The 13,007-nt window shown below is 36.8% G+C and overlaps 2 protein-coding genes across 8 annotated transcripts; one reads left to right on the forward strand and one right to left on the reverse strand.

Moving 5' to 3' along the window:
* Positions 1-685: 685 nt before the first annotated feature.
* On the forward strand, positions 686-12,292 carry LOC101249019 (U-box domain-containing protein 33). Of its 7 annotated transcripts, none has more exons than XM_004229840.5 (9): positions 686-1,802; positions 3,163-3,284; positions 3,690-3,811; positions 5,890-5,994; positions 6,262-6,688; positions 6,834-7,001; positions 7,273-7,803; positions 8,657-9,418; positions 9,817-12,292. In XM_004229840.5, exons 1-9 carry the CDS (start codon positions 1,538-1,540, stop codon positions 9,997-9,999), a joined length of 2,685 nt encoding a protein of 894 aa, XP_004229888.2. In that variant the 5' UTR covers positions 686-1,537; the 3' UTR covers positions 10,000-12,292. The 7 variants fall into 7 exon arrangements, with proteins under 7 accessions (XP_004229888.2, XP_010326469.2, XP_019071646.2 ...); XM_010328167.4 differs by having other exon boundaries at positions 696-1,802; positions 6,840-7,001; XM_019216101.3 differs by having other exon boundaries at positions 724-912.
* Positions 10,100-12,077, reverse strand: LOC101254132 (aberrant root formation protein 4). The gene has a single exon (XM_004229858.5). The coding sequence runs from the start codon at positions 12,075-12,077 to the stop codon at positions 10,314-10,316; it is 1,764 nt and encodes a 587-aa protein (XP_004229906.2). The 3' UTR covers positions 10,100-10,313.
* Positions 12,293-13,007: the final 715 nt, after the last annotated feature.

Raw genomic sequence — 13,007 nt, forward strand, 5'->3', positions numbered from 1 at the left:
AATTTAAATTTCACCCTTTTTTTTTTTATAAAAAAAACTGATTTTAATGTTAATATATCATCTTGAATGAATGAGTTAGAAATTGCATGAGTGAGTATTAAAATATCATATCGTCCTATTAGGCAATTTCATTTTGAATAAAAAAAGTTATAATACTGTAATATGTAAAAAAATTCTTTAAATATTTTACACTCCAAAATAATTACTTTTTAGATTAAAACGTACACCCACCCCCAAACCAAAAAAAAAATCAAAACAAATATCTTTCATTACTTATCCATATTTTTTTTTTCATTTTTTTTTAAAATTATTTATCTATTTTGATAAATCAAAAAGAGTTAAATTTTTTTATCTAATACATCTTTAATTAAAAAATTAGAAATTTTTGAAAATATTAGAGTAAGTTTTTTATTAATGTATTTCATAATTACTAGGGATAAAATAATAAACTCATTATGTCAATTATTATTTTCTTAATAGGTGTATTAGTTTAAAAGTGAATAAGTAATTGAAAAGAATAAGAATAATTAAGTAAACAAGTGTGTAAACTTATCTATACCACGTGTTTAAATCATGTGTTTAAATTTATACTTGATTTTACTTTATTGCATTAACTTGATATAAATATCCATGCAAATAATTTTTTTTTAAAAAAAATAAAGTAGTTGAGAAGAAAAAAAATCAATTAAGTGCATATCTACTTGGAATTGCCTCATCAGCTACAGAAGCTTCGGTGTCAAGGAAGAAGAAAACCTCTTGAAACAGTACAAAGGAAGCAGAGAGAGAAAAGTTGACCAAAATTGAAGTGTTCTCAGAAATTCCTTCAATGACGATATGCATTGGTTACTTATTAAATTTATTATTAATATCAAATCAATACCATCAAACTTGTTCAATTTAATACTCCATTTGGTAAGTTAGTTGTAATTATCATGTGATTAATTTATTATTGGTTTGATTATAACACCATATACTGCTATTTACTTTCAGACAAACTATCTCTTTTTCACAAAAAAAAAATTCTGTAAATTTTTCATCCACCATTTGCCTATTCCCCTCAATTTCATCGCTAACAAGGGGCTTTTTTCATTCCTCCCGTACTCTCTTGTACCTGTAATTCTGTGTATACAAAGACAATTTGATTGTAATCAATGGGTTATGAGATAAGCTCAAAACTTGTAAGTGTAGTTGTGTGTATAAGCAGGGATTTTGATTGTTTTACCCCAAAGAAATCAATGGGGTTTTCGTTCATGAGGTGAAGTTAAAACCCTTTTGTGTTGTAAGTTTAATTGTGTGTATAAACTAAGATTTTGATTGTTTTATCACAAAGAAAAAAATGGGGTTTTCGTTCATGAAGTGAAGTTAAAACCCTTTTGTGTTGTAAGTCTAATTGTGTGTATAAACTGGGATTTTGATTGTTTTAACCCAAAGAAATCAATGGGGTTTTCGTTGATGAAGTGAAGTTAAAACCCTTTTGTGTTGTAAGTCTAGTTGTGTGTATAGGCAGAAAATTAGCTAGGTTGTTATACTGTTACAAATGGCTTTGGAGACTCCATCATCCGTAGTCCGGCGGAGTCCGGTAAGGTACCCGGAAGTTGATTTGTCCCGTCTGAGTTTGAGTGAGCAAATCGTGCAAAAAGGAAGTCCAGCAACGCCGGTGGTGGTCGACGATGTGATGTATGTTGCTGTCGGGAAAGACTTGAAGGAGACTGATCCGACTTTGACATGGGCTTTGCACAAGTCCGGTGGAAGGAAAATTTGCATTGTTCATGTTCATACTCCTGCTCAGAAGATACCCATGAGTAATCAGCTCCTTTTTTATTTTGTTTCTTTTTACTTCTTCCAAAATTAATGTGATTTTTGATTATCAAGTTTTGATTTTTTTAATTTTTGATTGCTAAGGTGTTGTGGAAAAGGTGGTTTGTTGAGTTAGCTTGATTTGTTGAACTGTCTTGCTTTTTCTCACCCTTTTATTCTATCTAGAATTCTAGAACCCTTTTCTCACTGATTTCTGATGTTCGTTTAGACCAGTAAATTCTTGAACTGAGGTCTCTCAAAAACAACCTCTTTACCTATGAGGCAGGCGCAAGGTCTGCTTACACTCTATACTCCCTAGACCCCACCCTCCCCCCACCCCACTTTTTAGGACTACACTAGGTATGTAGTTGTTGCTTAGACCTGTAAAGTCAAATGATGGTTCGTCTGTTGTTTGATGCTGAGAGTTGGGACTTAGAGAAATTGGTATTATACCGATAGTTCAGGCATAAATAATTGAACTTGTATGCTTTATTAGCATCAACTGCTGGAAATGCTTGAGATAGTTGGTTGTAATTCTCTGGTTCAACTCTTATGTTTTAATGGATCTGTTTTTCATTCTTTAATGAACATTCCTACCTAATCAACTACTTGTGAACATTTTTTATGCCTAGAATTCAGCTAAGTAAAGGTCAGTTATTAGGTTACAGTTCTGTGAGCTTTCAAACTTGAGGATGCTACCATTTCTTTCGCAATTGTTGCTAGGATTAAGCTTATCAATCCCTTACATTTTCCTGATATATGAGGCGCAAGGCTGATGATGTGGTGTTGAATAATCTCATTGCAGACTTCCTTTTTCAAAAAAAAAAAAAGAATTGGCGGGGAGTGGGGTTTTGCGTAGAGAGAATTCTTGTTTGCTTGCTAATTTAACGAGGAAAAAAGAAAAGGAAAAGTTGATATTTGGCTACAACAGATCAAAATATTTGTTCCTCTTATAGCTCTGTCAAACCTGCCCGCACGACTCTCAAAGAAATTATAATAGAACAAAACAAAATTTACTTTTGCAATTAAAATTTTCGTGAACTTCTCTCACTCATTCATTTGGAAATTTTGGAAATGTTTTTAGTGTTGGGTTTTAAGACAAATTGTTCCTGAAAAATGATTAATTCTTTACTTAAGTACACGATGTTTTTTCTGATTCTGTAATGATCCCCAGAATCTAAGTACCGGCACTCCATTTTCCGGACAAAAGAAATAGAAGGAGAACTGTTTTGCTTGAGATGACGTTTTTCTCCATAACTTATCTAACTTCCTTTCGATAGTAGAATGATGGTTACTAGGTAAGGTTAGTCTCATCACGAATTTTATTTACAAGTGTGTACATTTTCTCTTGAACGGTTTTTGCAGTGGGTACAAAGTTTAACATAGATCAATTGGATGTGCACCAAGTCAGGGCGTACCATGAGAAGGAAAAGCAAGACATGCACATGATCCTGGAAAAATATATTCTGATCTGTGGACGAGCTGGGGTATAGTCTTTGACTTTTGCACCAATAGTTCGCTTCATTTTTCAATTTGCCTTGTTCAGAAAATTGATGTTGGTGAAAATATTGCAAGCTGAAAACTGTTTGGTTGCCTGTAACTTGAGAGCATTACTGGAAGAGTAGTGAATATTAATTTCTTTGCTGGCAACTGTAATGGAGGTTCTCCCTTACCCCATATCTCCAATGTATACGTGGATAAGTATTAAGTAGAAGTCATAAGCCAGATTCCTTTTTCAAATATTTGATACAAGCAACAGATATTGAGTTCAGAGCTTCAGTCTGCACATCGTTAATTATCATAAGAATGTTTACACTTCCATATTCCTTTATTATACTCTTGATTGAGTTGATGTTTTGTACTTCCTATAATCTGTCTGTTTCTTATTCTAGGTTTGTGCTGATAAACTTGTCCTTGAAATGGACTCGATTGAGAAGGGCATAGTTGAGCTTATATCGCAACATGGTATAGGGAAGCTTGTTATGGGAGCTGCGGCAAACAAGTGCTACTCAAAGTAAAAATTTCTGTTACTTGAATGTCACTGACTAAAAATATAGAGTGAATATCTTGGTACTCTTGTTTGGTTAAGAATTCAAGCGACAAACAATAAAAATGATTTGAAAGGTCCCATCTCCTCCCCTCCTTCATCATGTGTATCTAGTTGATTAGCTGGCTTCTTAGTTTCATCATTCCAAGTTCTAGATTTCACTTCAAATACAGAAATGCTAGCATTTTAAGTTAAGTCATAAGTGGTGGATGTAGCTTTTTGGCTATGGGTTCCGATGAACCGATAAGTTTTGACGCGGAATATTACATACAACAACTACCCAGTGTAATACCACAAGTATGGTCTGGGTAGGGTAGTGTGTATGCAGACCTTACCCCTACTTTGGAGGTAGAGAGATCGATGTGGAATATAGATGTATGTGTAAAAACCCTACTAAAATCTCAACAACTATTGGACGTTGTTGAAGTGTGTGACCATCTCATCTAAACTTTAAGTTGTTAGAGAGAGCACACTTTTATTAATTAATTATATTCTCAAGACGCCCCTCATGTGCGGGCCTAATTCTTTTCACGAATTATGAACGTGGAAATTCTTTATGATATGGGTGGCGTTGAGATTCAATCTCAGGACTTTTGCCTGCTCTGACACCTTGTTTAAGTTTTTAGATGAAATGGTCCCACACTTCAACAACAGATACAAACCCTAAATTTTATCAGTTCAATGCTAAGAATCTTAAAAGTTGAACCATTAAATTTAAATTTGGATCCGCCTCTGGGAGTCAGTAGAATATTTGAAAAAAAACCCACTTAACTCGCTCATGTTTTTTTTTTTTGTTTCTTTTTGAAACTAGTAAGGTTGAATTCTATGCTGGCTACCTCCACAAAAGGATGATTACAGATTTCCTATCAAATCTATAATCCGATCTAATCGTCTATACAAAGTTGTTTACGCCAAAAAAAGTAGAGATACTATACAATTCGATTTAACATTGTGGATGAAATTGGATCTATCTTTAAAACATCTTCCATTTCTTTCTTTTCAATCTGGCCACCATACACATGATGGTTTTAGCTTCCACCATCTCTTTTGACTCTTACTGCCTCCCCTCCTAATCCAGCAGCTCAACAGATCTGATGTATGTTCTGGCATTGTCCAGTTCATGTTTGTGATATTGAGAAACAGGTTCCGAATTTGAGCAGTAAACTTACAATGCAGGAAGAGATGGTTATTTGTTTCCCCTGTCAAATTGCACAAAAAACACCTAGGGACCAGCTGCCTTTCTTTCTTCTGCAGAACTTCTTCTGTTAAACATGCTCTCTTTATCGCTAACCAGGTGAAACACTTTAGTTTTGTAGGAATGTCACTCTTCCAAAAGTAATTTCAATTATATTGTGGTCCCCCTGTCATCTTGTTTAGTTCTCTTTTGTAGGCATTGTTGTTAAGTCGCTCATGTTAAAAATTCTGATCTCATTCTTTTTGATAAGCTTCTTTGATGGATGTATTATCTAAGAAAGATCTGTGAGCTGTGAGGATACGTACTTGGAGTAAACCTAAGGTTTCTTGTAGCTCTGTGTGTTTAAGTTTCTTAGTGCATGGGAGTTAATGGACCGCTCGAATGATTAATGCAAGTTGAAAATGAAATATTGTTTTCATGCATTACCAAAGGTGTCTTAGTGCAGCCCACCCCCTTCTGCAAGAGTGTTATGGTCTATGGTGTCTTTAGTTCATTTAGTTTGTTTTCCCCTGATCTTCTGGTTTTCCCTTTTTTCTTTTTCCAATACCTATCCTATTCTTTGAGCACTGGCAGATTAAATTGACTATCATTCACTTCTTGGCCCATCATTATTTTAATTCAGTCTTCCTCTGTGCATCTAAATACTTACCAGATATGAATCGGACATATTAATTCGTTTTAACCAAGAGGTCCGTCGGCCCCATCCACCCCCCACCCCTCCTATCTCAGGATTTATTGCCTCTTTTCTTTTCTTTATATTTTTTTTGGAAGGTGATGGATAAATCTAAGTCGATTCGTTGCATAACGTACCAAGCTGAAAATTGAACTCTTATAATGAATGATATTTCAGGAAAATGTCTGACCTTAGGTCTAAGAAAGCTATCTATGTACGGTTACAAGCACCCACATTCTGTTGCATCTGGTTTGTATGCAAAGGGAATCTCATTTTTACAAGGTACACGACCTTTCATACTTGAATCTATCTTGAAACTTTGTTTTGGATGTTATTTGGGTGGACAAGTGGGGATAACTTTGTACAATATTCTGTGTTGTTTTGTAAATATCATTTTTCTATGGATTTTTGTGTCTGCCGTTTCTCCCGGGAGATTGACCTCCCTTCGGATTGGGATGCGTGATCCGTTGGGACAGGATGGGGTTCATTCTCTTATGTCACTTAGAAAACATGGGGAACTCTAAATGGTGACTACATTATGTCCTGCAGAGAAAGTAAGTCAGACAGACTTAATACAGACAGTGTGTCACTGTCAGTTCCAGCAAGTCCAGTTAATGATATTATTGTGAGATCAGGATCTGCGACAGAAGGTTACAGCGAACAAGTAAAGCTCAGGGGGGCTTTTACAGAATATCCCAGAGTTTCTTCTGACAGTCATGGGACAATCTTCTCTGGACATCCCTCTACTGGGACTTTACAGGCTAATTTTCCATTTATGAGTTCAGATAGAAGTGCTGATAGCTGGGATGGCATACCGCAAATAAGTTCCTCAGTGGCTTCACGTTTTTCACCAAGTTCATCTGTTGAAATGGTTGATGATTCCTTTTCAAAGACTGAAAGGAACGAGACTGCATTCGATCCATCCGGACTGCGCTATTTCAATTTCGATCCATATCAGTCGTCTGCTCCAAGTATAGTAAGTAAATCATGTTATTTCTTTTGTCTCTTTAAATTGCTAAATCACAAGCAGTTCCTTCATTTCTTGCTTCCTAATGAAATGGGCCATTTCTGTTCAAAGAATCAGAATTAATATGCTTTTTAAATTTTGGATGGTTCTGGAGATACAGGCAGAGAAGGTGAATAACGAGCTAGCTGGAAGCATGAACGATGAACTCTATGATAGATATGAGCAGCATGTTGCAGAAGCAGAAACCGCTAGGCGGGAAGCTTTTGAAGAATCAATCAAGCGTAGGAAAGCGGAAAAGGATGCAATTGAGGCTAGACGAAGGGTGATTTATTCATTTTATATTTTACGTCATCTTTTAACTGAATGTTATGGTACTACAATTTTGTTCTCTCAGTTGTTTGCAAATATTACCCCTTTATGTCAAGTTCCCGTTCGTTGCTTGATTTATGAGAAGCTTAATTTGATTGAGATAAGACGGTAAGACCTAGGCTGCCATTTTTGAGGAGGAGATTGTTCTTTCAAGCATGTAACTCTCCTAGGGAAGCGGGAATGATGGAGAATCAGAGATTCTTATTCTGATAGTTTTGTTTCAGGCAAAAGCATCAGAAACATTCTATGCTGATGAGTTGAGATGGAGGAGAGAAATAGAGGAAGCACTTGCAAAAGACAGAGAAAAAGCTGATCAGATGAAAGCACAGCTAAACAAACTTCTGAGAGATCTGCAAGCAGCTCAAGCACAGAACTCTTCACTGGAGGGTCAACTCTTAGTTTCTGACGCTCAGGTACAAGAGTTGGAACAGAAAATGTTCTCTGCTGTCGACCTTTTGCAGAAGTACAGGAAGGAGAGAGATGAATTGGAGGTGGAGCGTGATGAAGCACTCAAATCAGCAGAGGCACTGAGGGAACAGCACTCAGATGGGTCTTCATTAACATCTACATCTTCACTATTTGCTGAATTTTATTTTCATGAAATTGAAGAAGCAACTCGGACTTTTGACCCAGCCTTGAAGATTGGCGAAGGTGGTTATGGATGCATTTATAGAGGCCTTCTTCGTCACACACAAGTGGCAGTAAAGATGCTGCACCCTCATAGCTTGCAAGGGCCCTCAGAGTTCCAACAGGAGGTCAGATTTTTTTGTGTTTTGCTAATTCTGTGTCGGTCCATAGAAGCTAAAATGTGTGTCGTCTCCTGAATTATTGTGTAATTTCTATTTCTTTTGGGTCTTGATATTTTCCCTCTCAATTGTATACCTTGTTTTGTGCATATTCTACTTATATCCTTGTTTTTGGGAGGTAAAACAACTAAACCCAGAAATACTTAGTTTGGTGTGATATCTGCTGATGGTGGTATCACAAAAGAATAGTGAAAAGTAAGCGTACTTTCGTGTTTATTTGGTATAGTAGATGTTATCACACATACAATCATCCTCGATTCGAGGGAATTGTTTGATCTTAAAAGGTATCATATTCAATATATTGTGGCTACACTTAGTTCATTGCCATTTCCCACTCACTAAACGAGAACAATCCTTTCATCTCTGAAGAAGTTCTCTCCCACAAATCTCCTCTTAGATGGTAAATTTTCTGCTAAATGGATTTTATGTTGGTTGGACCAATAGGTTTATCTTGGAAGGGTAACTTTTAGTGATCCCATCTAGAGATAATTCTGCACGTTGAAATATCTAAAAGCCAGTCATCTTGTCTGTTTTGCTAGAATGTATTACCTTGTAGGGCTTGTTTACACATAAACCTTGAGTAGTATCAGTACACCTGATATCTTCCATGCTCAGTGGTATATACACCTATTCAATTTGATGCATACTAGTATGTTCTTTAAGTCCATTTTCTGTTCTACTTACCTTCGTATATTTGCTTTGTATACTCTGCTTCTCTCTTAAGCATGTTAAACACAACGTTTTATTTCTTTACCGCAGATATCTTTCGGACAATTCATGATATTTTGTTGGTATGATATAGGTCAATATTTTAAGCAAATTGAGGCATCCAAATGTTGTCACTCTTATAGGAGCGTGTCCAGAAGCATGGACTCTTGTATATGAGTATCTTCCCAACGGAAGCCTAGAAGATCGTCTTACCTGCAAAGATAACACGCCTCCACTGTCGTGGCAAACTCGAATCCGTGTAGCAGCAGAGCTCTGTTGTGCTCTCATCTTCCTCCATTCCTGCACTGCTCGGGGCATAATTCATGGTGATCTAAAACCAGCAAATGTTTTGCTTGATGCGAACTTTGTGAGCAAGCTTAGTGACTTTGGAATTTGTCGAGTTCTCTCAGAAGATGAATTTTCAGAAAATAGTACTACACTTTGTTACAGAACTGACCCGAAAGGCACATTCGCATACATGGACCCTGAATTCCTCCAAACAGGAGAGCTTACTCGAAAGTCCGATGTCTATTCGTTTGGGATTATATTACTTAGGTTGTTAACTGGAAGATCTGCATTCGGGATAAAAAATGAAATCCAATATGCACTGGATAAAGGAAATTTGAAAAATTTGCTGGATCCAACTGCTGGAGACTGGCCATTTGTGCAAGCCAAACAGCTGGCTCACTTAGCTATGAGTTGTTGTGATAAGAACAGTAGGTGCCGGCCTGAACTTTCTTCAGAGGTGTGGAAGGTGCTTGAACCAATGAGAGCTTCATGTGGGGCATCATCTTTTAGAATAGATTCCGAAGAGCATTGTGACATCCCATCCTATTTTATTTGTCCCATATTTCAGGTTAGTATATTGCTTGTTTTAAATCTAGCAGTCAACTCATTATAAGTTCCGTACAGTTTGAACTGAGCAGTCATTACACACGATTAAAAGAGTTAAATGCTCTAGTTGTCAGATAGTTCTGGGGAATTAGCATCTCTCACTCTTTTGAACCCCCAACCACCACATTTGACTAGAAACCAGAATCCCTTACTGTCGGTTCTCAGTTCTGCAAGATTATAACCCGTGCAAGTTTGTTTTTTGGTTTACAGTTTACCATCCAACTGGGGGAAGTAAGGGTAGTTAAGAAAGTCTCGGTTTTATCTTCAATCGAAAAGAAAGTCTGTGCTTTCTTTGTTCTTCCCTCTCAGAAATCATCCATTTTAATCATTTCTTGTCGTTCATGTGTTTCACTACAACAGGAAATCATGCAAGATCCTGTAGTAGCAGCAGATGGCTTCACATATGAAGCAGAAGCATTAAGAGGATGGTTGGATAGCGGGCATGAGACCTCCCCCATGACAAACCTCACGCTGTCCCATAAGAACCTTGTTCCTAACCATGCTCTCCGTTCTGCAATTCAGGAGTGGCTGCAACAGAATTGACAGAAGTTTTCGAGCTCTATGTAATTATCTCATTATATCCCTTCTTTTTTACCTTAGTTTTCGACAGATGTTGATCTCTAGTTCTATTGTAAATCAATACTCCAAAAAACATGTTTAGATAAAAATAGCATAAACTGAACTGAAGTCTGAGCATGGACAAAGTGGTTTGATAAACATACAAGAAATAGAACAGGTGGAGACTTGTTTTATGTAAATTTGCTCTAAGGTCCATTAGAAAGCGCAAAGCCGAGGCGAAACACTCTCACAATTAGGTTCTCAATTATTTATAATATTTTGGTATATTAGTGATAAAACTATGCATGTTTCAGATTATCTTCAACGAGTTCAATACAGCGATATAAAACTAACTCAATGGGATTCAAGGCACACATTGTGTCCAATGCTAGTTGGTCATGATCCTGCTGGTTTGCTGCCATGACTCCTGTGGCTAATGTACGCAAAGGAAGAAGCCATTCGTTGTAAGCCTTCTGCAACATGTCCTTCGAGAGCACTCCAGTATAGTTTGTTTTTCCTGTTGACTCTCTGATCACTACAAACCGATAGAGATTGAGCGCTGATAAAACAGCATCACCGTACTCAGGAAGAGATGGAGGGCCACCATTTGGAGGCTTCACAACCAGCTCTACTAGTTCCACAACCCTAGCACTCCAAAATGAGAGACATTGACTGTTCAGTGAGATACAACTACTATATTCCTCGTGCATTTCCCTTCTGATACAATCTAAGAGGATTGCAATCATAGAAGAAGACTGGCTGTTCTGTATCAAAGCCGTTAAGATGTCAAACCTTAAAGAACTTGGAACATCTGCAAGCACTTTCATCATAGCATCAAAAGATTTCTTCCGCAAAACAGCATTCGGTGCATATATAATGACCATTTCAATCGCCTGCAATGACGCATATAGAGTAGGCACATATGTGGAGTAGTCCATTGCATCATTTTGAATTTCTTGATGCGTACATCCATCCATGACGCAAAGCAGGAAATCAAGAGCGTGCACTTTCAATTCCCATGATAGATCAACACTTGAGAAGACGTGCTTTAACATGCCTATTGCCTGCCATCTTTTAGTCTGGTTCTTCTGAAGTTTATTTTTCACTGCTTCAAAATCTGTACATGTCTCATTGGATTTGTAACCCCAGATTACTGCAAGTGATCCACCATGCTTGACATGAGAAAAGCAAGCCATGTTATCATCTCCACATATGGTTGCAAACTTATCGACATCATGTCCAGTAATTAATCCCTCGTATGATAAACCACAAATTGGAAGAAACTGTGATAGGTGTACCATAATGGGAAGAACACTTGAAATGTTATGCCCCATTGCAATTGAAACAAGAGCCATGACTTGCAAGACGAACATGCCCAACAGAGCACAGAGTTTTTTCTTATCGTTCTGTTCCAACCCTTCGCAAACAGCTTGTATTGAATCTGCAATAGCAATTGCTTTGTGGAATATGTCCTCAGTATCTTTGCCTTCCTCGTCTGCCTCTAAGGACATGGACTTTAAAACACCAAGAATAACAGGAACTGCAGCTTTCACTTGCTCAAATTGCCGTCTTTTGATGAGTATTAAAACTTTAGCGAGGCCACCAATAAGAGGAGAGAAATAGCAAGGAACCCTAAACATTTCCGTTGGAGAACTTAGCGCCTCGCAAAGAATCGATAGCATTTCCCGCGGAGAACACATACTAACGAGATGCTCAACAATGAGTTGAGCAATTTCAGAGCATCTTTTGGATGCAGATGCATATTTACATACCAACTTGGGCAACTCAAAGGACAAAGCATCAATAACTTGCTGGTTTCTGGAAGGTGAAGTTATGAAAGAATGAATTTCAGTAAGAATCTCGAATGATGTGATCTCTAAATCCAGATTTGATGGTTCTTCCACCACTGAGACGGAGATCGGAGAAAGGAAATCGGCAAGCTCGGTGACTAATCCATCGGAATCGCTAAAGTGACCGGCTTCAATCAACTGAGAGCATGTAGTCAGGGTCTGTTGGAGGCGAGGAATGAGGGAATCGGAGAGATGTGGTTTCTCTTCCGACATTGTAATCGGCGGCGATGCTGTGGGAGGGGGATTAGGGTTCTAATTATCTACTGAATCGATTAGGTTAGTTTCTAAAACCTAAAAGAGTACTGACAGAATTTATGGTAAGTTTAATAATTTCAATTGATTATTAAACTTACATACTAATATGAGTAGCAACAACACAATGAACAGAAGAATTTGTATGAGATGCATGCTTCAGAACACAAGCACACAAGAGTTTCTTCTTGTTATTTATATCTACTAGAATTGTGTATTAGACTTTTAACTAAATTATAAAGGCAGAATAGTTTAGTACCCTCGTATTTGTATTAGATTGTATTATGGAATCTTCTATTTATGTGACATTAATATAGATGAGTTGGCACTAGAGTGTAGACACACGTGTAAAGGCAAGTGAAGATGATATTTGAAATTTCAATTTTTACTTTTAAATTATTAAAAAAAAATTTAATAAAAATAAATTTAAAAGGAAAAAATTTTCATCTTCTTCCTCACACTACCTCCAACTTCCTCCCCACACTACTTTTTTTCCTGTCACCCCAAGTCCAACCTATTTTTCTTTCTTATCCACACCATATTGTTATTTATTTTTCATTTTTCTTTCACTTCTTTCTTCTTTTCCCAACCTATCCTTATATCTTTCCTCTTCAATCATCACTTTCCTTCTTTTTTCCTCTCACGTACCTGAATTTCTATTTTTTTGCCTTTCTTGCTCTTTTTCAAGTTCTTTCTTGGTTTTTTTTGTTACCCTAAATAAAAAACGAATTTAGCAAAAAAATTTGAACATAATAAGCAAAGAAAAATCAGAAATTGATAAAATTATTCTTGTATTTGTAAGCAATTTGAGGTGTAAATAGTAGTTAGCATTGGATTATGAAAAGTTTGGTTAGGTCAGGTTGTTAGGTGACTTGGTTATTGTTATTGTAG

The sequence above is a fragment of the Solanum lycopersicum genome, chromosome 1 (genome assembly GCF_036512215.1).
Source record: "Solanum lycopersicum chromosome 1, SLM_r2.1".
Taxonomy (NCBI): Eukaryota; Viridiplantae; Streptophyta; class Magnoliopsida; order Solanales; family Solanaceae; genus Solanum; species Solanum lycopersicum.